The 27,226-nt window shown below is 45.3% G+C and overlaps 1 protein-coding gene across 1 annotated transcript in view; it reads left to right on the top strand.

The window, feature by feature from the left end:
- INSC (INSC spindle orientation adaptor protein) overlaps positions 1-27,226 on the top strand; it is a 141,747-nt gene that overhangs the window by 101,028 nt on the left and 13,493 nt on the right. Inside the window, exons 8-9 of the mRNA XM_006142526.1 lie at positions 16,982-17,153; positions 22,309-22,487. Coding sequence (XP_006142588.1) covers positions 16,982-17,153; positions 22,309-22,487 — 351 coding nt within the window. The remainder of the gene's footprint in view (positions 1-16,981; positions 17,154-22,308; positions 22,488-27,226) is intronic.

Here is a 27,226-nt window from a genome sequence, read left to right as displayed (position 1 = left end):
GACCAGGATGGCCGGCGCCAGCCCCGTCAAGCTGCCTGGGGCTGCCTTCTGCGGCTGCTGAGGCTGGCGGACTCTGGGTCTCAGGACCAGCAGGCCGGGCCAGATACTTTCTGGGCAGGAGGGGAGCAAAGCTTAAGAATTCAGAACAACAGGTTTTCTTCCCTGAGCCAGATTCTAACTTACCTCCCACTCGCAGGGCTTCTCCAGAAAGTCCAACTAGGGCTTTCTTGGAGCACCTACGCCTATACTCCTTGGAGCAGAGTCCTGCCTATACCCTTAGCTCCCTCTGGTCCCAGTCCAGACACCTGAGGCTGGCACCGGCGGTGTACTCTGAACAGGCCCCCTCCAGCACTTCACCCTTTGGGAACAGGCCTGGGCTTGACAACTGGCTTTAATACCTCCTCACCCTGCGTGAGCCCTTGTGTCCTTTCGAGACCTGTTTTGTTATGGGTGACGGTGGACTGCAGTCTTGTGGGCATGAAGGCGAAATGAATTAAGTAATGATCTGTGGAGGTGAGTTTTCCCCCTTCCAGGAGATTCCTCCACTGCAGGTCCTGGGGGCTTCCTTGCCTCGCAGCCTCTGCCTGGGCTGGGGGTCCCGATGATGCTGTTTCTCCTCCACTTCTGGGGACAGCTCAGATGTTTCCTTCCCTGGCCCTCCCTGTGCTGCTGTCCTGTGCTCCCTTCTTGGTGCTCACACGGCATGCAGTGCTGCCCTCGATCCGGGTCCCACATGCCCCCACAATGCTCCATCTAGGCTTCCCCTCTAAGGGACACTGTCTTGCCCACCCCTTCAGCCCATTGGAAGCATGGCTTGCACACACAGGTGAATAGTGTGTGGTGTGTGGCTGATACATACTGTGTAAAGAGTTGGAGTGCTTTCTTCTCCATTTGTGGATGAAAAGATAGATGCTCAGAGAGGTGGAGCGATGTGCACCCCACACTCCCGTTTACCAGCCCCAGGGCTGAGACTGGAATGTAGAATGACTGGCTTTGTTCGAAACAGCCTGGCAGGGCCTCTGTGAGCAGTCGGGCCCTGGTGTGGGGCGGGAGTGTAAGCATGCTAGGGGCCCTCAGCAAGGACAGAGTGGCTAAACATCTTTACTTGCATTCAGCCCTCTGTTGCACCCAGTAGCCCTGGATATTTACAATGACTTCTCTCTCTCCCTCTTCAACTTCTATGGTCCTGAGTCCAAGACTGTGGGTCCCTGGAAAGACTTTGAGAGGCCAGTGGACCTAGATGAGATCTACAGCTCAGGATAAGTCGGCCGAGCAGAGGCATTTGAGACTGGCCGTGCTTCCTGGGCTATGGGTCAGTGGAGAGACTCTGGGGCTTCCTTTGCCACTGGTTTGCTGAGAGACCCAGGAAAGGAGCCTCAGTTTTCTCACTTGGGAGGTCCCTGTTCTGCTGATATCATATAACATCTGAAGTGATTTTGTAAAATGTAATGTGATAGACAAAAGTTAGCAGGTGTTGAGCTGGCTGGGCTCATTCTGGTGCTCATTCTCTCAGGGCGGAAGTGTTCTCATGGAGTGATGTTCCTCTAGGAGTGGTTAGAAGACAGCTGGGCACATTTTTTTTTTTTTTGAGACGTTTTTGCTATAGGGCGCATGCGCTCGCTGGAAAGACAGAGAGAGACAAAGAGACAGAAAGCAAGAAATCACCCCCTGGGGGGATGGCCATGGCACAATCCCTTCTCCTCCATTCTCCTCTCAGGATCTTGGGCACACATGCACACGTGGCCGGTGTGAGTTTAAGTTATCGGGTCCAGGACTTGAACCGCAGTTGACTACATGAGAGTTCAGCAACATAGCCATTACACTAACTGCTGGACCCATGTACTTGTGAGTTTGTAGATGGAACCCTGTGTCTGAGAGCCCAGTGAGACGTGTGTGTGTGTGTGTGTGTGTGTGTGGTGGGGTAAGAAACAGTGGGCTTGAGTAAATGTTAGTGTGCATTTTCTATCTGGACCCCAAATAATCCAGTGAGAGCAGGAGATAAATAAGTCAGAGGCAAACATGATGCTGGGGAGAGGAGAGGATGTGCCTGGAGGGAAGCGAGGATTCCTCAGGGCACCAGACACAGTGCAGAGATGGCCCCAGCAGCCTGGCTCCCCCTTTGGCCTGGGTGGAAAAAAGTGCTAGTTTACAGGGAGGAAGGACAAGGAGGCTGCTGGGGTGAGGAGGGGAGACCGAGGACACAGGTGAGAGGAAATAGGAGGTACAGGTTTGTGGAAAAAACTTTCATTTTTATTTTTTAGTTTTGTTAGAGGGCATGTGTGTTTGCCAGAGAGAGAGAGAGAGAGAGAGAGAGAGAGAGAGATCACCATCCCCATGAATGATGGCCATGCTATAATCCCTTCTCTTCTATTCTTCCCTTGGGATTTTGGGCATGGACACACAGACACCTGCTGTGTTTCTCAAGCCGCTGGATCTGAGACTGAACTGCATTGTCAGCCATGCAGGATTTAGTTGCCTCAACTATCTTGTCACTGGCTGGCCCAAGAACTATTTTGGTTGTGAACTAGCAGCTTCATTGATGTTATTTGTTTGTCTTCAGAGAGAGAGAGAGAGAGAGAGAGAGAGAGAGAGAGAGAGAATGAATCCCCAACAGAGTCTTGACATGACACTTCATCCTCCAGCCTGAGCCAGCCCCAGTATGTGGGCATCTGTGTGCCCAGTGTACTCAGGAAGGTCTCCAACCTTGAACCTGGAACTTTCTTCTGTGGGTCAGCCAGTGTTGCATTTGACTGTGGCACCCCTGTCTGACTCCACGTCCTGGGGATGGTCTGGCACTGGGAGCACAGCCCTGACAAAAAGCCAGCCCTCACAGCACAAGACCAATACTAGTATCAGCCACGCCTTGACAGCTTGCAGTGGGTGCTCTGGTCACTCACAGAGACAGACAAACAGGGAGCAGACCTGGATGAGGATGAGGAAAAGACAGAGAGGGAGAGGATGGAAGGGTGACCAGGAAATGAACATATACAGTTTCCAAAGGGAGTTTCGTTTTCTCTTAAGCTGCTTTAAATAGCAAATGACATTATTTGTAGATTTGCGAGAGCTGTACATGCAGCCCCCAGCTGTGATCAGCTTAGGTGTGTAGTCACCTGTCATTGTGCTTTGAATTTTTATTGTCTTGATGAGTAATGATAGAGAGCAACTTTTCATATTCTTATTGGCCATTTGTTTATTTATTTATTTATTTTGAGAAATGTCAGTCTGAGAATATTGCCCATTTAAAAATATTGATATTTATTATTTACTTATTGATTTACAAATTAAATAATCTACATTTGAATCCTCTGTGTATGTGTATATATATATGTATATATATGTGTGTGTGTGTGTATATATATACATCAGAGGCATTTGAGACTGGCCGTGCTTCCTGGGCTATGGGTCAGTGGAGAGACTCTGGGGCTTCCTTTGCCACTGGTTTGCTGAGAGACCCAGGAAAGGAGCCTCAGTTTTCTCACTTGGGAGGTCCCTGTTCTGCTGATATCATATAACATCTGAAGTGATTTTGTAAAATGTAATGTGATAGACAAAAGTTAGCAGGTGTTGAGCTGGCTGGGCTCATTCTGGTGCTCATTCTCTCAGGGCGGAAGTGTTCTCATGGAGTGATGTTCCTCTAGGAGTGGTTAGAAGACAGCTGGGCACATTTTTTTTTTTTTTGAGACGTTTTTGCTATAGGGCGCATGCGCTCGCTGGAAAGACAGAGAGAGACAAAGAGACAGAAAGCAAGAAATCACCCCCTGGGGGGATGGCCATGGCACAATCCCTTCTCCTCCATTCTCCTCTCAGGATCTTGGGCACACATGCACACGTGGCCGGTGTGAGTTTAAGTTATCGGGTCCAGGACTTGAACCGCAGTTGACTACATGAGAGTTCAGCAACATAGCCATTACACTAACTGCTGGACCCATGTACTTGTGAGTTTGTAGATGGAACCCTGTGTCTGAGAGCCCAGTGAGACGTGTGTGTGTGTGTGTGTGTGTGTGTGGTGGGGTAAGAAACAGTGGGCTTGAGTAAATGTTAGTGTGCATTTTCTATCTGGACCCCAAATAATCCAGTGAGAGCAGGAGATAAATAAGTCAGAGGCAAACATGATGCTGGGGAGAGGAGAGGATGTGCCTGGAGGGAAGCGAGGATTCCTCAGGGCACCAGACACAGTGCAGAGATGGCCCCAGCAGCCTGGCTCCCCCTTTGGCCTGGGTGGAAAAAAGTGCTAGTTTACAGGGAGGAAGGACAAGGAGGCTGCTGGGGTGAGGAGGGGAGACCGAGGACACAGGTGAGAGGAAATAGGAGGTACAGGTTTGTGGAAAAAACTTTCATTTTTATTTTTTAGTTTTGTTAGAGGGCATGTGTGTTTGCCAGAGAGAGAGAGAGAGAGAGAGAGAGAGAGAGAGATCACCATCCCCATGAATGATGGCCATGCTATAATCCCTTCTCTTCTATTCTTCCCTTGGGATTTTGGGCATGGACACACAGACACCTGCTGTGTTTCTCAAGCCGCTGGATCTGAGACTGAACTGCATTGTCAGCCATGCAGGATTTAGTTGCCTCAACTATCTTGTCACTGGCTGGCCCAAGAACTATTTTGGTTGTGAACTAGCAGCTTCATTGATGTTATTTGTTTGTCTTCAGAGAGAGAGAGAGAGAGAGAGAGAGAGAGAGAGAGAATGAATCCCCAACAGAGTCTTGACATGACACTTCATCCTCCAGCCTGAGCCAGCCCCAGTATGTGGGCATCTGTGTGCCCAGTGTACTCAGGAAGGTCTCCAACCTTGAACCTGGAACTTTCTTCTGTGGGTCAGCCAGTGTTGCATTTGACTGTGGCACCCCTGTCTGACTCCACGTCCTGGGGATGGTCTGGCACTGGGAGCACAGCCCTGACAAAAAGCCAGCCCTCACAGCACAAGACCAATACTAGTATCAGCCACGCCTTGACAGCTTGCAGTGGGTGCTCTGGTCACTCACAGAGACAGACAAACACTTGTCACTGGCTGGCCCAAGAACTATTTTGGTTGTGAACTAGCAGCTTCATTGATGTTATTTGTTTGTCTTCAGAGAGAGAGAGAGAGAGAGAGAGAGAGAGAGAGAGAGAGAATGAATCCCCAACAGAGTCTTGACATGACACTTCATCCTCCAGCCTGAGCCAGCCCCAGTATGTGGGCATCTGTGTGCCCAGTGTACTCAGGAAGGTCTCCAACCTTGAACCTGGAACTTTCTTCTGTGGGTCAGCCAGTGTTGCATTTGACTGTGGCACCCCTGTCTGACTCCACGTCCTGGGGATGGTCTGGCACTGGGAGCACAGCCCTGACAAAAAGCCAGCCCTCACAGCACAAGACCAATACTAGTATCAGCCACGCCTTGACAGCTTGCAGTGGGTGCTCTGGTCACTCACAGAGACAGACAAACAGGGAGCAGACCTGGATGAGGATGAGGAAAAGACAGAGAGGGAGAGGATGGAAGGGTGACCAGGAAATGAACATATACAGTTTCCAAAGGGAGTTTCGTTTTCTCTTAAGCTGCTTTAAATAGCAAATGACATTATTTGTAGATTTGCGAGAGCTGTACATGCAGCCCCCAGCTGTGATCAGCTTAGGTGTGTAGTCACCTGTCATTGTGCTTTGAATTTTTATTGTCTTGATGAGTAATGATAGAGAGCAACTTTTCATATTCTTATTGGCCATTTGTTTATTTATTTATTTATTTTGAGAAATGTCAGTCTGAGAATATTGCCCATTTAAAAATATTGATATTTATTATTTACTTATTGATTTACAAATTAAATAATCTACATTTGAATCCTCTGTGTATGTGTATATATATATGTATATATATGTGTGTGTGTGTGTATATATATACATGAGAGAGAGAGAGAGAGAGAGAGAGAGAGACACTATATATTGTCAGCCTGTGGTTTTCTTCTTCATTTTCTTAATGGTGCCTTTTGATAAATAGAAACTCTTAATTTTGTTAACATCCAATTTATTGATCTTTTCTTTTGTACTTACCGATGCTTGTGTTCATTTCTGAAATCATTGCTCTTTTTTCCCCCAAATCATGAAGATATTCTCTCTTTACTCCTATGAACTTTGCTATTTTACTTTTCACAGTTTGCCTTATGATTCATTTCCAATTAATTTTTGTAATGGTGTTCAAGATTCATTTTTTCCCAAATGGATACCCAATTTAGCCAGCACCATTAATCAAAAGACTATACCTTTACCTCTGAATGGCAGGGATGCCTTTTTCTAAGTGAAGTGGTGAGATATGCATGAGTCTGTTTTTAGACTCTTACCCCCTATTCCATTAGTCTTTTTTACACATTCTTGTGCCAATATGCCACTGCCCCTGTAGTCTGGTACACTTTGTTAGTATAAATCCTTCAACTTTGTTTTTCTTTAGGATTATGTGGATAATTCTGAAGTTTTTCTTTTTGCACTCTACATATATTTTAGAATTAATTTGTCAGTGTTGGGACCAGTGGATGGCATAATGGTTATGTCGCTGGACTCCCACATGGTCAACTATGGTTCAAGTCCTGGACCAGGCAGCTTAAGACATGCTGGGCATGTGTATGTGCATGCCAAAAATTCCAAGAGGAGAATGAAGAAGAAGGGATTGCAATGTGGCCCTCTTCCCTGGGGTGGGGAGTGATTTCTCACTTTCTGTCTCTCTGGTGAGTGCATGCCCTCTATAGCAAAAATCTCTAGACAAAAATTAATTTGCCAATGTCAAAAAATACTTGCTAAGATTTTGATTGGGATTTCTTTATATTTATAGATAAATTTTTGGATAATTGAGATTTTAAACAATAAGATGTTTTAATTTATGAACATAGTATTTCTTTCTACTTAATATAATTGTGTTTAATTTCTTTTAGCACTGTTTTGAATTTTCAGTGCTGAAAATTCTTTTTAAGATTGCACATCTTTTTAAGATTATTCTTAATTATGTCTTATGCTAATATAAGTGGTATTTGAAAATGTTAAATCTTTTATTTGTTATTTCTAATACAAATATAACACAATAATATTGCTAAGTTCACTTATTAATATTTTTAAAAATAATTATTTAATTTAATTTATTTATTTATTTTAATTTGACCAGAGAGGGAGGGAGGGAGGGAGGGAAAAAGAGAGGGAGAGAGAGAGAAAGTGAAAAAGCAAGCTGCCAGGTCCAGGACTTGAACTGCAATCAGCCAATGTAGGAGTCCAGTGCCCTAAACCACCACACAACCTGCCAGCTCCCATTATTTTTAGAGAGGTTTTTGCTATCACCTGAGAGAGAGAGAGACACAGAGAAACAGAAAGCAAAAAATCACCTCCTAGGAGGATTGATGATGCCACAATCCCTTCTCCTCCATTCTCCTCTAAGGATTTTGGTTATGCACATGCATGTGCCCAGCGTGAGTTTCAAGCCACCGGGTCTGGGACTCAAACTGTAGTCAACTACATGGGAGTCCAGCAACATAACCATTATGTCATCTTCTGGTCCCTTACTTACTAATTTTAATAGCATATAGATTCTTTTGCGTTCTCTATGTATACAGTCACATCACCTATAAATAATTCTTGCTTTTTCCATCATTATACCTTTTGAGTTCTTTCTCTCACCTAATTGCATTGGTCAGTATGATGTTAACCAGGAGGGTTGATAATAGATGTTTTTGTCTCATTGTTGATTTCAGGAGGAATGTTGTCAATAGTGAATTCTTTATTTGATTAAATATGATATTATTACCATTTTAAGTAATAGAAAATGATAGTCAGAGAAGGTGAGTGACCTACTCATCTCACCGTTAGTAATAGTCCAGGGTTTTCTCACTCTGGAGGTTGCACAACTTTCTTGTACCCCAGATACCACTAGAACAGTAATGCCCAACCCAGAATCGCCATTAGATCTACCAAGAGGTTTTAAAAATTACTTTGCCAAGATTACACTACAGACCAATTAGATTCAAATTTCTGGTGGTAAAGCCCAGATAACAATATTTAAAACCAAATAAAATGAAACAAAACAAAACACCAACTGAGATGATTCATATCATCTGAGGACAAGGCTGGGAATTAGTGATCTATAAGCACTTTAGTACAATTCAGATCCCCACTGTGCCCAGTAGTGCTCTGCTGAAAACTTGATCATTTCATATCAATACATGCCTAGTAACCCTAGCCCAGAGGGAAGTCTATCCCCAAATGCTTTTAGAGCATCTGTTTGAAAATCTGCTTCAATGAAAATCATCTGTTTGGCAAAGAAAATATTTTCTATTTATACTTTCAAGTGATTCAATCCATGATTTCTCTCCACTTAAGTAACTCATCTCCGCTTTCTCTGCCTATGCATCTCTCTCTAGCTCATTGACTTGCCTGCCAAACTGGTTCTATAATCCTTTCCATCTATGTTCTGTTCCCTCTTACATATTAATCATTGTATTTACCCATGTTGATACTTAGTTTTTAACCACAGATTCTTGTTTGAAATAGCAAAAGAGCTTGTGTGGGGCCTGGGATATATTATTATATAGGATAGAGGAGGATAATATTATCATGTTGCAGACCTGCTTTAGTTTCTATATCTATCCGTTGAGCCAGTAGCTTTCTCACCATTCCATAAAACAATACTTCACTCATACTGTTCATAAACTTTATCCTGAACCTGCTCCTTTCTGATTTATACTCCACATTGGAATTCTGCTTCTGACTCATGGATCATTCTATCAAATGCTCTGCCCTGTCCCTGGGATCTTCACTTGTCTTTACTTATTTGGGCATGAGCCTTGCCTCCTTCTCTGATTATAACTCAATTTTTCTTTGACTATATCTTGGACAAATGTGAGCTGAATTCTAGTCTCTGTGATTCCCACTAGTCTTATGATTTTCTGCATAAAAATGTGTCTAAGTGGACAGGAAGCTGAAGAAGAAAATTTGGAGGTCTTTAGATAATTTTTGAAGCCTGTGGCTGAGTTTTTAACTGCATTGGCATGATTCTGTTTGATTATTACAATCCAGCAACCAACTCTTTATTTTTTTGGAGAGGATTTTGCTACAGGGTGTGTGCGCTCGCCAGAGAGACAAAGAGACAGAAAGCGAGAAATCACCACCCCCCCCCCTCAGGGAGGATGGCCACGCCACAATCCCCTCTCCTCCATTCTCCTCTTGGGGTCTTGGGCATGCACTCACCTGTGTCCGGCGTGAGTTTAAGCCACCGGGTCCAGGACTTGAACCATGGTTGACTACATGGGAGTTCAGCGACATGCCATTATGCTAACTGCTGGTCCCTAGCAACCAACTCTTCTGCCTTTCACTAAAAACTAAACTCATGGAATAAAAAGAAACACTTAAAAAAAATGAAACTACGAAGCAGTAGACCAGCCCCAGTGACACATGATGGGCTATTGTATTCTTGCCTGTGTCCCTCAGATTTTGCATAACGGCCACTGCTGATGCTTTTTCAGTAACCAGAAGAACTCTAGTCATAAATCTGACATGATATTTACTGAACACTTTGAATTCTTCAACTGCATGGATTCAATCCTTCTTATGCACCTCCTTCTCCCTAGGAAGAATCTCCACTTTCACCAGTTCCCTCTGTGTCCAGTCTCCAGGTGCATTGGTCCTGCCACCCAGGTGATGACCAGGGAAGACCATCCTCATTACCTCTTGCATGCCCTCTTGGAGGGAAAGTCTGGCTCAGGGCCCAGGCCCATCCCATTCCATGTAAAAGCTAATTATCTATAAGTGCTTCCAGCAGCAATTTCTTTAGGGCTGTGAAAGTGCTTTGATTAGATTGTTCTCTTGGCATCATTAGGTTTATATCTGGAGATGGGAAGTTGGTAGTTTGAGGGAAGGAGTCTGTCTTACAATGGGACCAGTGTTTGAGGAAGCTGGTTTCAGGCTGGGCACTACTCCTGGGCACTCCCACTGACCTGATCTTCTTAACAGATTCTCTCTTCTTTTCTTCTCACTGAAGGAGGCACAGGACAAGGAGCAGGGAGACCAGGATTGGGGTCCCAGGCCCTCACTCACTTGCTGTATGCCTGGGAAATCTCTCCTGCTCCTTGGGCCTCAGTTCATTCATTATTCAGCCCATTCTTTGTAAGTTAACTACTGTGTGTCAGGCCTCAGCTGTGTGCTAAGCACCGAAAGATGAGTTGATGTAGAAGCTGCCCCAACAGTCTCAAGTCCAGTGGGGCAGGGTGGGTTCATAACCTAGTCATATTGTTCAATATGGTCAGTGCCCTAGTTGAGGTCAGAGCAGAATAGTGGCAGCTGGAAGGACAGAGCCAACCTCTAGCTGGGGGAGGCAGGTGTATGTTTCCAGGGGAGGTGCCTTTTGACCTGTACCTGAGAGGAGAGTAAGGAGGGAAAACAGGGAAGACAGTCACTTCAACTTTAAGTGAACTGGGTTTTAGGCTCCCATTGAATATCCAGGCAAATTATGTTTGGCACGGAACATCAAATGATCAAGTAGCAGTTTGGAAATGTAGACGTAGATCTTGGGGAAGAAAAATCAGGGCTGGTGGGTTAGGTTTGGGGGTCTTGTAGTGAATCATTGGGGTCAGTAGGCTTTATGTGCTACTGTCTAGGATGTTACAAAGTAAACTGGCAGCAAGACCCAGGGCATGCCAGTGAGGATGCAAAGGAGAAAAGGCTAAGAGAGCAAGTGTTAAGAACTAGCTAGCCTGGCCAGCAGGTGGCATGATGGTTAAGGCACCAACTCTCACATGGCCAACCTTCAAGTACCAGATCCTGTGGCATGAAAATCACACTGTGTGTGTGTGTGTGTGTGTGTGTGTGTGTGCCCAAAATCCCAACAGGAGAAGGGAGAAGAAGGAATTGCAGCCTGGCCATTCCCTCTCCCCCACCGGAGAGATGGTTTCTCACTTTTTCTCTCATTGTTCCTCTCTGTGTTTCTCCAGTGAGCACATGTGCCCTATGGCAAAACCTTAAAAAAAGTAGCTAACTAAGGAGGAGATAAACTCAAAAGAGTGGTATGATGGAGTCCTTAGAGGAGAGAAGGACAAGGACAAGATAGAATTCTCAACAGGAGCAGGTGCCCGGTAAGAGAAACAAGTCTGGGCACCAAACCCCATGATTGAAGGATGTTCAAACAAGTTGATGATATCTTGGGGAGTCCCAAACAAAGAGCTGAGGTTTTCAGTGGGATCACAGCCCTCCAAGGACAGAAGCCTAGTTGAAGGTGGAGCAGGCACTAATGAAATGAGCTAGGACTTAGGGCCCAGGTCTGGGAGAGATGACTGCAAACTATAGGTGAGGGTAGAGTAGAATAGAATGATAACACTTCCATGTAGCAGGCACTGCACACACAATATGGCATAGTTCTCTCCAGTTATTTTTATCCTCACCTTAAAATGGGGGGGAAAAAACCTCCATGAGATTGGTGTTATTATCTCTATTGTACAGATAGAAGCTCAAAGTAGGTAAGAAAATATTTTAGCTAGTAAGGGACAGAAGCAGGATTCAGGTCTGCATGGGTCTGACTCCAATGCCTATATATATTCTATTGCTAGAGGAAGTGGCTCAGGTGCTGTAAAGTCAAGAGACCAAGGGGTGTGCAGTCTTTCTCTGGTCTCTCACTATGGTCAACTGTGTAGGGTTGTAGGTGCTGTGATGTGATAGTTTCAGAGATTTGCTTGGTTCATGGTAGTCTGCTGGGAGCAGGCAAGTGGCAGGTCAACAGCATCAGAACCAGAGGCCAGGAAAATATGACCCCTATCTGATGAAAAGCCATCAGATAGGAAAATGAGCAAAGCATACGAACAGGCAATTTGTAGTAGAGGAAACTCAACTTACAAACCACAAACTAAATCAAAGCAAACAAAGTAATTTGAAGAGACTTTTAACTTCATGGGTTCAGTGGTGACATGCTGGTTAAAATACAGTATTTATACCCACTTACACCCAAACTGGCAAAAGTTGAAAACCTGACAGCATCACGCACCGGAAAGGATATGGAGCTAAGTGAGTTTATGTATTGCTGGTAAGAGTATAAATGGCTACAATCGTGTCACAATAATTTGGATACTGGTAAAGTGAAAGATGTACAAACTGTGCCTTAGGAATTCCACCCCTAGCTGGAAAACCCTGGAGAAATTGGCACATGTTCATCAGGAGACATTTAGAAGAATATTTATAGCAGCACTGTCTATTTTAGCAAAAACTGGGAAACCACTCAAATATCTATCGATAGGAGAATGCATAAATGAATTGCAATCGATTTTTATAATGAAATACCATACAGCAGTGAAAATAAATAGACCATAACCACATATAGCAACTGAAAGGAATTTCATAAACATAATGCTGACTGGAAAAAAAAGCAAATTGCTTTATACAATATGACACCACTTACGTCAAGTAAGAAAACCTTGCAAAACTCATGTGTAATAAAGCTGTAAAGAAGAGAAGTGAGTCGTAAGCACAAAAGTTAGGGTAATGGTCTGTCCCACAGGAAAAAGCAGACATGAGATCAAGAAAGACATGCAGGGGGCTTTCTTGGTTTTATTTCTAAGATGGATTATTTCTGGATATCAGGTATATACATCTGTAAATATAGGTGTTTGCTATACCTTATACATTATGTATACATAGTCTGTTTTGCAGAGATGGCATTTCATAATTAATAAATTATCAAAAGGGGCCTGGAGCATATAAAACAAATAAGAAGGAAAGCAAGATAATAGGGGAATGCTAAGTGTGTAGACAGGATTCCACAGATCCCCCAGGGAAACCAAAGGGCTGTGAAGGAGTTGAGGTTGCCGGCAGACTGGCGCTAGCTTTCTGGGTCCCAGGACCTGTACGATGTGTGTTCACGCTGGCTCTTTCTCCAGTTCAGCCCTTTCCTGTAACTGCCTTCATGTGCCATCTCCCCTCCATCTGCTATGCCATTCTTCTGTCTTTACTTATCCAAAATGTGCCCTCAGGTCTTAGGTCAGATTTTACTTTCTTGTATTTATTCCTCATTTACTGAAAGCCTACTGCATGCCAGGCCTGGAGCAGCTGGGAGTGACCCCAGATTTGCAGAGCTGGCAGGGAAACAGGAAACAGACAAACCGAGGAGCAGAGACTCACTACAGCTGTGCTTCTCCAAATTGCTGGGGCATGAAAGTCAGCCGTGGGTCTGCTGAAAAGACTCTCAGGACTCTCGGAGGTTCTGGTGAGTGCGTCTGTGTGGGACATGGGAACTATTCCTTAGAAACCCTCAGAGAACCATGGGACCAGCAGTTGGCATAATGGCTTTGTCACTGGACTCCCATGTAGTCAACCGCAGTTCGAGTCTTGGACCTGGTGGCTTAAAACTCACGCCAGGGGCGTGTGTGTACATGCCCAAGAGGAGAACGGAGGAGAAGGGACTGCAGCGTGGCCATCCCGCCTGGGGGGTGATTTCTCGCTTTCTGTCTCTGTCTCTCTCTCTCTTTTTCTGGCGAGTGCACGTGCCCTATAACAAAACCCTCTCAAAAAAAAAAAAAAAAAAGAGACCCTCAGAGAACCTGATGCAGATGGTCTACAGACCCCACTTGGAGAACCAGGGCCCCGGAGTTTGATAAATGCTATGACGATACCAGAAATGTTTGGGCCTGGGAGCCCTGAAGAGGGCCGCCTCCTCTGGTCAGGGTGTAGGCATTAAATCTGGGGTGACTTCAGGAGGCTTCCCTGAGAGCATCCTCACTGGAAGTCTTGCTGTCTGCTGGCTGTTTGTGGGTGTGAGTCGCCTCTCCCCTGCAGGGGGCACTCTTCCCTGATTCTACTGCAGCACAAGGCCTGTATGCCTTACGTACTCAGGGACATTTTGTTCCGGAGGTTTGCAGAACTGCATTCTGGTCTGGACAGCAGGCCTAGCATTCAGACATGGGATGGCACCAGGCCCTGGGGACCATCGACTGTTAGTCCTCTCTGGTGTATCTCCAACTGTGTGTTGGGCTCTAGGCAGGGTAGTGGCTTGGGTCTGGTCTGTGTTCCTGAGTCAGGGACCAGGGAGGCAACCCCACCTGTAACCAAGATGAGATTTAGGAGACGAGTAGCAAAGACATTTTCCCGTTAGAGACCCTGTAGCTCCTTAGCAACAGGCTTGATTGGCGCTAGATGGAAGAAAGGGATGAAGGCCAGACAGGCTGAGAGGTTTCTTATGTCGGCAATAGGGCTGCTTCCTGTTTCTAGGCCCACAGCAGCCCCCCCTTCTCTTCCCTGGGCCCGAATGAGGCCCCTCTCTGAGGACCCATTAGTCAAACATCTGGCATGAGTCCAGTCCTGCCAGGGGCCGGCTGGCTGCTGTTTGTTCCCTCTTATTAAGCACATCCAGGTGAGTTTTATTGCGGACAGTTCCCCGGGCTCCTGTTTCCACATTTGTCTCCTTTGAGTCGGAGACTGCCAAAGGCTTTCACAGCTAATGGACCTTACAGCTCCCATGAGCCATTTCAGAGAGGCGCGGAAGTCGGTGGTGGTAATCAGTCAGACAGAACGCAGACCTCTGGAGGGCCGCTAGAGCTGAGTGGCAGGAAGTGAGGATGCGGGGACAGGAGCCCCAGGCCCGTGGCAGATGTGGGAAGCATCAGAACAGTCCTCCCTTCCTCTCCTTTTCTTCCCTGCCCTATCCTCCCTTCCACTCCTAACTGAGGAAGGATTTGGTGCCAAGGTCCTCAGGCTGGTGTCTTGGAGCCCCCGAGGGGCTGTGGAGGTACTGTGGAGCTAACCTCGATGAGCTTCTGCCTCCTTCTTGTCCAACAGGTATCGTGTGCCAGCCCCTGAGGGAGGCTGTGGTCTGGGCTCAGTGCCACCACTGGAGGTATTATAATGTTCTTTTAAATCTGGGCTTGGCACATGGCTGACCGTGATTCGAGTCCAGGACTCAGCAGCTTGCAACTCACGCCAGGTGTCTGTATGTGCCGGCTCAAAATCCCGAGAGGAGAATGGAGGAGAAGGGATTGTGGTGTGGCCACCTCCCGGGGGGTGGTTTCTCGCTTTCTGTTTCTCTGTCTCTCCAGTGAGTGTACATGTCCTATAGCAAAAATCACTAAAAAATTAAAAGCTGGACTTTGAAGCCAGACCCTCTGAGTTCACCAAACCAATGCCTTTTTTTTTTTAAGAGATTTTTGCCATAGGGCATGTGCACTCAATGGAGAGACAGAAGGTGAGAAATCATCTCTTCGGGGAGATGTCCATGCCACAATCTGTTCTCTTCCACTGTCCTCTAAGGAATTTGGGCAAGCACACACATGCACCCGGTGTGGGATTTAAGTCATTGGGTTCAAGACTTGAGCCTCGGTCATCCATGTGGGAGTCCAGCAACATAACCATTACAACACCTTCTGTTCCCCCAGACCAACACTTTGAAAGTTTGTAATCTGGGCAGGTCATGAGCTCTTCCGTCTCGCTTTCCTCATCTATAAAATGGGGATGATGCTACCAACCTGGAGGCTTATTGTAAGGCAGTAACCTTATGCCAACATACTTGCTCTACTCAGGGCGGTGCCTGGCATCCTGTAAGCTCTTGCAAGCAGAAGCTGTTGTGCCAGTGCGGGTCTGCCTGGGGTTGCTGGGAAGCTGAAGTCTATCCGGCATGGGAGTCCCACCAAGCTCAGATCTGCTCCTCTCTGGTTGGACTGAGATCACGAGGCCTTCGGGGAAATTGCTCCCTGAATGTGGGGAATAGTGATGGAGGACAAGCTGGGGAGGGGAAGGCATTGAGCTTGGTCTGTTGCTAAATTCAAGGCAAGGAGGAGGGAGCCCCCATTTCTTGAGCATCAGACATTGCTGTCTTTTCTCTTTTACCCCTGTACCCTCAAACCCTGTAGATGCATGAAGGAGAAGAACTCTGAGACAGTGGTGCATCTGGGGCTGGGGTGGATTATAGCATAGAGACCCTGTTGGGGGTGCTGTCTCTCTAACTCTGTCTCTTTCAATCTCTTTCATTCGTGGAATAAGTAAATAAGTTAAAAAAAAAAAAAGACTCTCGGTGAGGTTAAGTGACTACTTCCAAGCTATATCACTAATGCAAAGAAGAGAGAGCCGGGATTAGAGCTCGGGGATGTGAAATTTCTTTCTTTCTGTCTGTTTTCTTTTTCTTTCTTTCTTTTTCTTTTTCTTTCTTTTTTCTTTTTTTTTTTTTTTTTGGAGAGGTTTTTGCTATAGGGCACGTGTGCTCACCAGAAAGACAGAGAGAGACAGAGAGACAGAAAGCAAGAAATCACCCCCCAGGGGGATGGCCATGATACAATCCCTTCTCCTCCATTCTCTTCTCGGGATCTTGGGCATGCACACACACGCGCCCAGCGTGAGTTTAAGCCACCGGATCTGACACTTGAATCTCAGTTGACTACATGGAAGTTCAGTGATATAGCCATTATGCCAACTGCTGGTTCATCTTTTTCTTTGTTTTAAATTGCCACGGGGTACGTGTGGCCATCAGAGAAAGAAAGAGACAGAAATAGAGAGAGAAAGGGAGAAAACACCTCCCACTGAAGTGTCGTCATACCACAATTTCGTCTACTCTATTTCTCTGTCCTGTCAGGATTTGGGGCATATGTGCATCTGTCCCTAGCACATCATTTAAGCCACTGGAGCCAGGATTCAAACCACAATCAGCCATGTGGGATCTTGTTAGGCCATAGGCTGGCCCGAGGGATGGGAGTTTCCTAAGTGACTGTTCTTTCTACTGCATCTTGCCATGGAAAATGATCAAGGTTTGGTCCCCAGACACTTGGCTTGATGTCTTGATGTAAAAGCCCATGGAAGTTGATAATCTCTGCTGGACACAAAGAAGAGGCCTCCAAGTTCCAGAGTTTGGGCCATTCTGTGACCCTTGTCACAGTTGTTCCTGGTTCCATACTGGGTCCGAGGCATGTCTGGGAAGTCAGGACTGATGGGTAGAGGCTGCATATGCCTCGTTACTGTCAAGAGCAGTGGCACTCTCTGGGATGCACAGGGAACCTCCCTCTCTCCATCTACAGGTGGATGGTGTTCTGTGCTTGGCCGACATCCTGACTGACGACAGCCACTCCGAGGCTACACGAGCTGAAGCTGCAGCTGTGGTGGCTCAGGTTACCTCCCCACACCTGTCCTTCACACAGCACCTCAGTAGCTTTCTGGAGAGCATGGAGGAGATCGTGACAGCCCTTGTCAGTGAGTTATCCTGGGTGGGCGGGATCATAGGCAAGAGGGCCTTGGTGCAGTTGTCTTCAGGAAGTGCTAGGAAGGCCTTCTGTTTGCCGCTCACCACACCCCAAATAGCCCTTGCATCCATGGTCACACTAGCTGAAATCCTCATCTTCAAAGTATCAGTCAGGCTTTGAAGAGCTCTATTGTCAAGAGTCTCTTATTCAGTGACTGGGTGGTGGCGTAGTGGTAATGCAACTGAGCCCACATGGGGAAGGTCTGGATCCTAGGACCTCCCTGGGCACAATGGTGCCTGGCCTGTGATCAACCAGCTAAGACTGGGAGTGGATCTCAGCATGAGGACCCTGTTGTAGGTGCCTGTCTCTCTGTTTCTGTCTCTGTCTCTCTCTCATGGAATAAATACATAAACATTTAAATGAGTCTCCTATTAAATTGCACACAGCACTTTGAGAAGCAACCTGAATGTGGTCATGTTGGGATTAATCGACTTTTCAGACCGGAGTCCAGGATGAGCCCCAGGGAGGAGTGGGGCCTCAAATTTTGAAGTTCAGCTCTCTGGCCAGAGAGTCTCCACTAAGATTTGCTCCTAAAGTCACAGTCTTTGTAGCCAACAAATCCGGCAGCAATGACAGTGGGGCAAGTGTCTTCTCAGAGAGCATTATTTCTCCACGGCCTGCTGCCTACAGTCCCACCATTGGTCTCACATCATGGGGCCTAAACCCTTCTAGGTTCCCCATTCAAACAAATGTACTCCTGGTGGGAGAACACAATCCCATAACTAGACTATGCCCTTTTCCTAGATTTTTCTTGCTAAATTGCAGAAACTAGGACTTGTCTGGAAAGCAATCCTCAGGAAACTTGTTTTGTAAGTTTCTATGTTAAGGATACAGGTGATGATCTGTGTTTCTCCTGCTAGCTCTGTCCCAGCTGTCACTGTTTCTACATCCACACCTCATCTAAGCTGAGTAACAATTAATTTCATCAGAAAATTTAGGGTTGGCTCATGGAATCACCATATCAGGACTGAAATACCTGGAATAACATGAATGAATGGCAGCATAGAACACTAGGCTGGGGGTCAGAACACTGGAGTTAGGGTTCTGGCTTTCCAGTCATCCATTCATAAGCCCCTGTTGAATGGCAGCCCCGTGCAGGCACTGTGCGAAGTTCTGCTAATCACCCTCCATATCCCTTTACCATCTTCCTAACATATAAAGTGGGAAGTTGCAAATCATTTCTCTTAAGGGGTCTTCTAGCTCTAGAACTTAAAGATCTGCAATACTTTGCACACAGGAGAGAAAGATCAATTAACTTGAATTTATGGTTGATTCTAGTCATCAGGACAGTGGCACCCACCGGCTACACTGAGAGAGATCCATTTGCCAACATCCCCTTTTATTAAAAACTGAGAAAACACAAAAGCCAGTTGTTGAAATTCTTGGCCAGAGGGGGCTCAAGAGACCTTAAAGTCAATGTTTACTCTGTAAGAGAAAAAGCCTGGACCAGGAGAGGTTGAGGAACTTCCTCAGGTCCACATGATAGTGTTAAAACCAACTTATGCCTGAAATCTCATACTCAGACATCCACCAGAGACCAGCAGGAGACAAGTGAGTCAAAGGGAGCCCAAATGGAGTCAAATGGAAGAGGGGTCCTGTATCTCACTGAAAACCACTCGACGACAGGGGGAAGTCAGTGGCCCACACCAGTGGATTGTTGCATTTAGGAAAAACTAAGATGGTAAAAATTTTATAATTTATGAATGTTATCAAATACTAAAACAAACAAACCAAGTCATAGATAGTCCAAACAACATTTCACTATTGCCCTATGTCCATTCCTGATTTTTGCTCAGGCTGGATTTTCTCCCTGGAAAAGAGGAGGCTTCCTATTTATTTCATCCTGATGAAGATGCATTGTAGAGTCCACTCAGATTCAGCAGATGGAATATATCTTCTGGGCAAGAAGCCAGAACTCTGTTCTTTGGTGGGAAATAGTCCTCCAATTTCTTGCCATTCCCTGGAAACATTTATAAATGAGTCACTGGAATCCTCAATTTAATCTTCCTAACACACCCCAGGTGACTCAGACTGTAGTTCAAATAAATGTGCAGCAAAATTAAAAGGCACTTAGATGGTTGTGTTAATAATTGCTGTGTCGGCAGCAACAGCAACTGCATTAGAATGAGGAGGGGTTTGGGGACCTAGAAGAAATCTTACAGCAAAGTGAGCCAGTGAGTTCTATAGTCTCATCCCGAATCCTGGATGTAGGGAGGTCTCCTGAAAGAGTTAGATGACACATTGGTTCCCCCAACATCAACGAATTGGGTGGTCATTGGGTAAGGGGAATTGTAGAGTTCTTAATGTATTGTCTAATCTGTTGTCCAAACACCAGTGGTTAGATCAAGATTCTGAGTTGTTTAGTGCTCACCCTGGGCTGTGGAGAGCAGAGGCAGGAATTACCATCCCACGAGGCCTGAGACCTAGGTCTGTGGAGCTTCACTGGGAATGAATCAAAGGGCATGCTGGATTATTTAAAGAAATGGGGATTTTGGAGTCAGTGGACTTGTATTTTATTAAGCCCCAACAGTTACTAACTGGCTATAAAATCTTGGGGAAATCATTTAATGTTTGAAATCCTCAGTTCCTTCAATTATAAAATTGTAATAGAAATTAGTTTATTTTGAGGATCAAGTGAGTTAATGAAGTAACAAATGTACAGCACTGCCTGGCACAGCGTGAACACGCAGTAGATGGCAGCATTTGCTGCTATTGGCCCCACAGAGGCTCAGCTTCCACATCTGTAAAGGGGGTACAGTCACTCTCTACTTCAAGGGTGCTCAGATTTTAATGGCACAGTGTAAAGGTACACTGCAGGTGTTCAACTACTGTTACTGTCTGTCCGTTTTAGGTAGAGACCAGTAATTACATTCCCTTGAAGGTGCCACGAAGTTCCAGTTGTAATATCAGAACCTAGAAGTACAGACTCTGTCTGGAGACAGGAATAAAAACCAGGCGAGAACACAGCTCAACTCCGTCTCCTGAACTTTCTTTCTCTCCTGGAGCTGTTTTAATGAAGTTTAGTTTCTCCTGCTGTGGTTGCATAGAGTTGTTATCAGTAGGAGGGAACATGGACCCGGGAAACAACTCGAATGGTGGCCAAGGTGGGGTGGGGAGTCTGAAGTGAGGAGCATTGGAGTGGGGCAGCACCATGGACAGAGCCATACTACTTTTTTAAAAAAATATTACATTTAATCATACATATCTTTACAGTGTGTAACATTTCCCTTTCCAGCATGATTACCACGCATATCAGTTAAGACAAAGACATTACTATCCACATCCTCAAATAGTTTTTCATTTTCTTTTCAGATTATTATTTTTTATTCCCATTTTTTTTAACATTCATCAGTATACATAATTTGGCTTTTAAAGAGAATTTACCTAACATTAAATACTTCTCAGACCAGTCCAGTACAGAATACTATACATATTATCATCAACAGGTAATAAACCATTTCTGTGTCCCACAAATGTTATACCTTTCTATTTGTTCTCTTGCTATCCTTTCTATACTCTTCTCTCCCACCCCCCACCCCACGTTCCTTACAGTCTTCAGCATCCATAACTATTTTCTCTGCTTTTATGCTCTCCAATATTTCCATCTCTACCATAAAGTACGGACAGTCAGTATATGTTAAGTGTATACATACAATATCTTTCTTTCATAGCCTGACTTGCTTCACTAAGCAATAAATCTTCCATATTTGGCCACTTTCTATCAAATGCTAGGGTCTTGTTTTTATTTTTATGGCTGAGTATTATTCCATAGAGTATATGTGCCACACTTTTTCTATCCATTCATCTGTTTGTGGACATTTGGGTTGGTTCCATGTCTTAACAATTGTGAATAATGCTGCAATAAACATGGATGTGGACACAGTTTTCCAAATGAGCATTCGCCTGTCCTTTGAGTAGATACCCAGAGTGGGATTGCTGGATTTTTTTAAAGCCTCCTGAAGTTGAGTCCATTCCAGGTCCCATGGAGCCCATGGTGGCATGTGTTAGGTGGTGGAGGACTGGGGGTACTCTCCTCCTCAAAAGCCCTTAGTACAATTTCAGAGGGTAAGTGGGGGGATTTAGTTAAGACTGGGCTACAACCACTAGGCTCAGAGAGAAAGACCCTGACATTCAGAGAATTTGTGTGCAGGGCTTTCCTGCAGCTAGGTGACCCTAATCCTGTCGCCAAAATGAAGCACTGAAGCTCTGTCGATGGCTGATGGCAGCTGGAGAGATACTCTTTGCTTTAATGTCTGTTGCTCCTTAAGGTATCTTTCAGTGGTCCAGGGAGCATTACTGAAACACAAGTGGACTATGAACTCTGTCCTGCCTCCCAGACTTTGTGCATGTTCTTCCTTTGGTCTAGAACATACTCTTCTCCTAAACATTTTTATTGTGGGCCCATTTCCTCCCTTAGGGTCTCAGCTGTGAAGTCACATTCTTTATATTCACCCAAGTGGCCTCTAGTTATTTTTTGTTGTAGCACTTATTTATTTTCTTCTCAATTATTAGAATTTGGAATTATTTTTAGTAATTAAAGTTCATTTTTTAAAAGTTTGTTTGCATTTATTTATTTATTTGTTTATTTATTTATTTATTTATTTAGAGAAAGGGGCATCCTAACACAGCCCCCATGTCATGGTCCACCTCAGTCTTAGTTGGCTCAGATTATGCATGCCCAAGGAGGTCCCAGGATGCAAACCAGGACCCTTCCATCATTGGTCGTTTGCCACCATCACATCATCACCTGGCCCCTAAAAATTCATCTTGTTCTGCCCACTAGTAGGGTGTAAACTCAACAAGGACAAAAACCTGAAGTGCTTTGTCTACCATGCCATTCCAAGATACCAGCAGTGCCTGACACAGTGATCACTCAATAAGTACTGGCCAGATGAAGGAGTGAATAACATGGCTGATGTAAAATCCCAGCTCTCTCATCTTTATAGACAGATGTGTTTCCCTCTCTAGTAACTACTTTCTTCGTCTGTAAAATGGGTATTATTATGCCTGCCCAAATCATCTCCCAGAGCTATTGTGGGAACCAAATGAGATGACTGAAATGAATCTATTAAACCAAAGCTATTTTCTTCCTCTTTACCACCCAGAACTGTGCCAAGAGGCCTCCTCTGGGGAAGTCTTCCTGTTGGCTTCCGCGGCCCTTGCCAACATCACCTTCTTTGACACGATGGCCTGTGAGATGCTCTTGCAGCTGAATGCCATCCGTGTTCTCTTGGAAGCCTGCAGCGACAAGCAGAGAGTGGACACACCATACACCAGGGACCAGGTAAGAGGCTCAGGAGGGATCAGGCCCAGGTCCTGGCCCTGGGAAGACTCCTGGGTGTTCATCCTGGGACTTCTCTGGAAATGTATGATCTGGGCCAGCTGATACTGGGTGTGGATCATGGCGTGGAGGCCCTATTGGCAGTGCCTGCCTCTCTCTTTCTCTCTCTCTCTCTCGGAAATAAACTAACTTTTAAAAAAGGTGTCTGTAACCATGGACACAGAGATTAGGAGCTCAGAGTTTAATTTCTGGAGTGGGGCAGGCCTGTGGCTTGGCTGCACATGGTCTTTTCTGTTAGTCCCTTTCTCTGGCACTGGGAGAATTGCATTCTGTAGGAAGGTAAGGACTATGTTTTCACCATCTTTCATTGACCCTGAAGCCTCTCTGTGAGCTCCTTCCTTATCCCTTGGATCCTCCCAGCCACCATAGGGCCTTCTTCTATCTCCATTTAGACTCGTCCATCCTGGGAGGCAGTCAGACCCACAGAAGGTCCCTGCACCTCCTCTGAAGGTCTGTGTCCTGGTCATGTTGGTCCCTGACTGATGTGTCCTTGCTGTGAGTTACTTCTCTCTCTGCCTCTATACAAAAACAGTGGCTTAGAGCCTTGACCTCTGCATCAGTCCCTTTAACAAAAGAAATTATTTTAACTATTTGGAAGGTTTTGTTTGGGGAACAAAAGGTTTTACTATTAAAAGTGATTGAAAACATTGAATGAGGGGGTTTTAAAGGGGTAAAGTCCTGGTCTGGAATTTCACCCCATCCTACCTCTGACCTGTTTGGCTTCCTATTTCTGCACTGAGGGGTGGAGGTGGGGATCCAGGCAGGTTTTAGGTCTCTGTAAATTCCACCAGAAGCCTGAGCTATAAATTGGATGGTCTTTGGATCCTCAGCTTCGCTTATCTCTGTGTGCATTTCAGCCCCCACCTCAACTGTTTCTTCCAGCCTCATCTCTTAGCTGAAGCTGCTACCAACTCACATTCTAGCCTGAAACCTCAGGGAAACCTTCCTGATGGCTTGAGAGTTCTGGAATTACCTCCTTTCCTTACAATCCACACCTCACAATGCAGTGTTGACTTATCTAAGGATAGTGCTTCAACAATTTCATTTGAGTTTTTCCCCCTTGAAGGCCTGGCCCATGTTCTATACTTCCCCAGAATTTTTTTTATTAAAACATTTTATTTATTTATTTATTTTTAGGTTTTTGCTGTAGGGCACATACACTCATCAGAGAAAGAGACAGAGACAGAGAGAGAGAGAGACAGAGACAGAGACAGAGACAGCAAGAGGGAGAGTTCCCTTTCCTCCATTCTTCTCCTGGGATTTTGGGCATGCAAATACACATACCCAGTATGATTTTCAAGCTGCCAGGTCTGGAACTTGAACCACAGTTGACCATGTGGGAGTCCAGCACCTTAACCACCCACATAAATAAAGCCTCACTTTATTTATTTGGGGATAAGTAATATATACTTTACAAAGTTGAGAAAAGAACTAGATAAACTAATGAATATAAACTCTTGGTGCTATTCCTGGCACATAGAAACTATTAAACCAATGGAAGCCACTCACTATCAGTGTTATTATTATTATTGGCCTTTGAACAACAACATTGAATGGGAACCTCCAGGTAGGTCCTCCCTTGTCTGTAAGATATGCATGGTCTCTTTTGGATTGGGCATCCTATGACTATGTGCAGAGTGGTCCTTCTAACCCCAAGTCCCTTCTCGAAGCTTCACTGATATTTAGGAAGCACGGTCTCAGGGTAGGAAGGGAATGAGGTCAAATTCCAGGCGGGTAGCAGTTCTCCCTGTATCTGGAGTTGGGAGTCCCCCTGTCTGAGCCAGGCACACCTCCCACTGTCCTCAGGATGGCTTCACCTTCTGCCCTGGCTCAGAGCAACCACTTAGCTAGTAAGTGCGTACACATTAAAGAAACAAATGGCTCTTTCCTGTGGCAGAGGGAGGATTAAGGTGATCAGAGGGCTCTCTGTAATGAAGACAAAGAAGATGAATTAGGCTTTGAAGTGCTCACCGCCCCCTGAAATACTTAGGAGATTAAATGCCCCGTGAGCCTTCCAGTAATGAATCTGCCCATGACGCCAATGCTGTGCGGAGTGTGTTGGACTTGGTCACACACTTTGTACACCTCTGTTTGGACATTTCAGTGAGAACCCGTCCATCATCCCAGTGAGCCGAGTCCACTTAATTTGTCCAAAACAAACCTCACTGGCTCTGTCTATACCGTATCCACCTTTGGGGGTGGGCAGTGCTGAGGGCAGGCTTGCACCTGGGCTCTTCCATTCCCTTCTGCCACTCTAGAGGAGTCCTGCCTAACATATGGTCTGTTTGGCTGTGTGGTTCTATGCTCAGGAGGTATCATCCAGGCACCAGGACACCTACAGACTTGGCAGTGGGACTCAGCGAAGGGGTTGCCTCCAGGCGTGCTGGCAAACCTCTGCTCTGCCCATCAAACAGTACCAGCCTAGGATGGAAGAGATCTGGATGGCTTGTCTAACCCCCAGTGGAAACTTACATTGACCATGACTTTTTGTCACCTTCAGAAAGTAATTGCTTTTGCAGGGTAGAGGGCACTGGTATACCCTCCCCTTAGAAATACTTTTTTTTTTTTTTCATTTTAGAATGACCAGATTTGTAGCATTTCCTGAATATCATTCATCAGGAATCCAATGATCAGAAATGCCATTGACTAGGGATTGTAATTTTGACTCATGTCTCAAAAGCCCTCTATGGTTTATAAAGATCTGTCATATATGAAGATGGCATATACGGCACAGGTTTGAGATTCATACCAACTTGAGTTCCAATCTGAGCTCTGTCATTTCCTAGCTCTGTGGCTTTAGACAAATTAGTTTATCTCTTTGAGCCACAATGTTCTTATCAGTGTAATGGGGATAACAATATTTCCTCTCTCCTTACTTCGTTATGATGATTAGGTGAGATCATTCTTGTAAAGTGCTTAGAATGAAAGTGGACACTCAATAATGAATGGGCAGGGTCTCTGATAGAACTGGGGATTGGGATGGGTCTGAGACAGGGACTGTCAACTTTGGGGTGGGAAAGTAGGGTCAAGAAATGTAGTTAGGGAATGTGGGCAAATTTTAGGCAGAGAGCAGTTTCATCTGGGGAGTGTTATGTGGCGTGAATTAATGTGTGGTGTGTCGTTTCAGTTTGCATGTGAGTATATGTGTGTGAGAGAGAACATAGAGGAGTGTATATTATAACGACTAGAAACCAAGGAAAGGGGTGGATATATTTATTTGTGCATGAAGACATATGCATATCACTCTATCTGAAGAGGCGCAGAGGAACCCAGGATTATAACACACAGTTCTGAACTTCTCCAGAAATTCCTCCCTACAAAGCCAAGAGCAAAGCAAACTAGAGAATGTGGCTGGCATTCACATACTCTCTAATATGTGATGCTTACATTCTACCCTCCATGCAAGCCCCAGGGAGAAAAGCTGGGCCTGGGAGTCCCTTGACCTAGCTCACTGTCTGCAGGGTATCTTTCCAGGGCAGATATATGACCTTGTGGCTCCTTCTCCTCAGCCTGTGTCTTAGCCTTCCAGTCTTGCTTATTTAATTGGTAGAAGGGAAAGCCAGGCCTGTCAGTGTGAAGACCTGAGTACCAGAGAAAGAGTGGTTTGTCTTGAGCCTGGGCAGATGCCCTCCTAGTCTCCCTGCTTGGCCAACTCTCTCAGGTCCTGGTATGACTGTGCCTATCTGAAGGAGGGAGAGGCTCAAAAGGAAATGAAAGGCAGAGAGGCGGTACCTTGTCCTGGGCCCTTTGCCCTTCTAGCCTTAGAGAAGAAAATGTGTTCAAAGAGATCACACCTTTCCTTTCCCAGATCCTTAGTTCTTCAAATCAATGTTCTTTAGGGATTCTCTCTGTTCTTTGGTAAAGGAAGTGAAACAAGGGGAAGAGAACAGGACAGGAAGAGGCACTGAACTTCCCCTAGAGACTGAAAACGATTTTGCTTGCTGAGCTCAGGGCTACAGTTGACATTCTTGTTATAGCTATGAGAGAGTGAACACAGTGTGAGTAGATATCTACACATTCCATGTCACATCTGAAGAGAGTAATTCCAATAATGGTCATATGAGCCATTGGCCATTTTTGTCCTAATTCTTACACGGCATGAAATAATAAAAACTTTGGATGAAATATATGCCAGATTTTGTGTGTTGTAAATTCTGATGGACCAGAGCATTTGTCTCTGTGTTCTGGGCGTTCTTTTCTTGTCTCCCATGCAGTTTGGTCTTCAGTTTTTAGTTTACAGCAAGTAAATGAAAGGGAACATGGGCACAGGCAGGGTGTGACCAGGGCTGACAGTTGAGACACTACTATGGGTATCAGTCTATATACAAGTATTTCTAGAATACCTACTCTGATCTGTATAGGGTAAGCCTTTTCCTCTGCATGTGCTGACACCAGAAGGCTTTGCCAATCTCCTTCTTACCACCAGTGCCATGGAAGTTCCCCTGCTATTATGGGTCAATTTTTTATTTGCCTAAGTTTTCTGAAGCTCTTTGGAGGCCAAAGGAAAAATGATTTCAAAATGCCACAGAAGGTAGTGAGCACAAACTTGGTTGATTGTCTGTTGGGAAAGGCTCCTCCTGTTCTGGGACTGGGCCTCATCAGGGGAAATCATTCTCCTAATAGAAGCACATCTTGACAACCCCAGCATGCACCACCATAAGCACTGGGTCTTGGGTTGGTTA

Source organism: Tupaia chinensis, unplaced genomic scaffold, assembly GCF_000334495.1.
Source record: "Tupaia chinensis unplaced genomic scaffold, TupChi_1.0 Scaffold000077_1, whole genome shotgun sequence".
Classification (NCBI taxonomy): Eukaryota; Metazoa; Chordata; class Mammalia; order Scandentia; family Tupaiidae; genus Tupaia; species Tupaia belangeri.
Note: the sequence above shows the minus strand (reverse complement) of the source record. Positions and strands in the feature narration are given on the sequence as shown.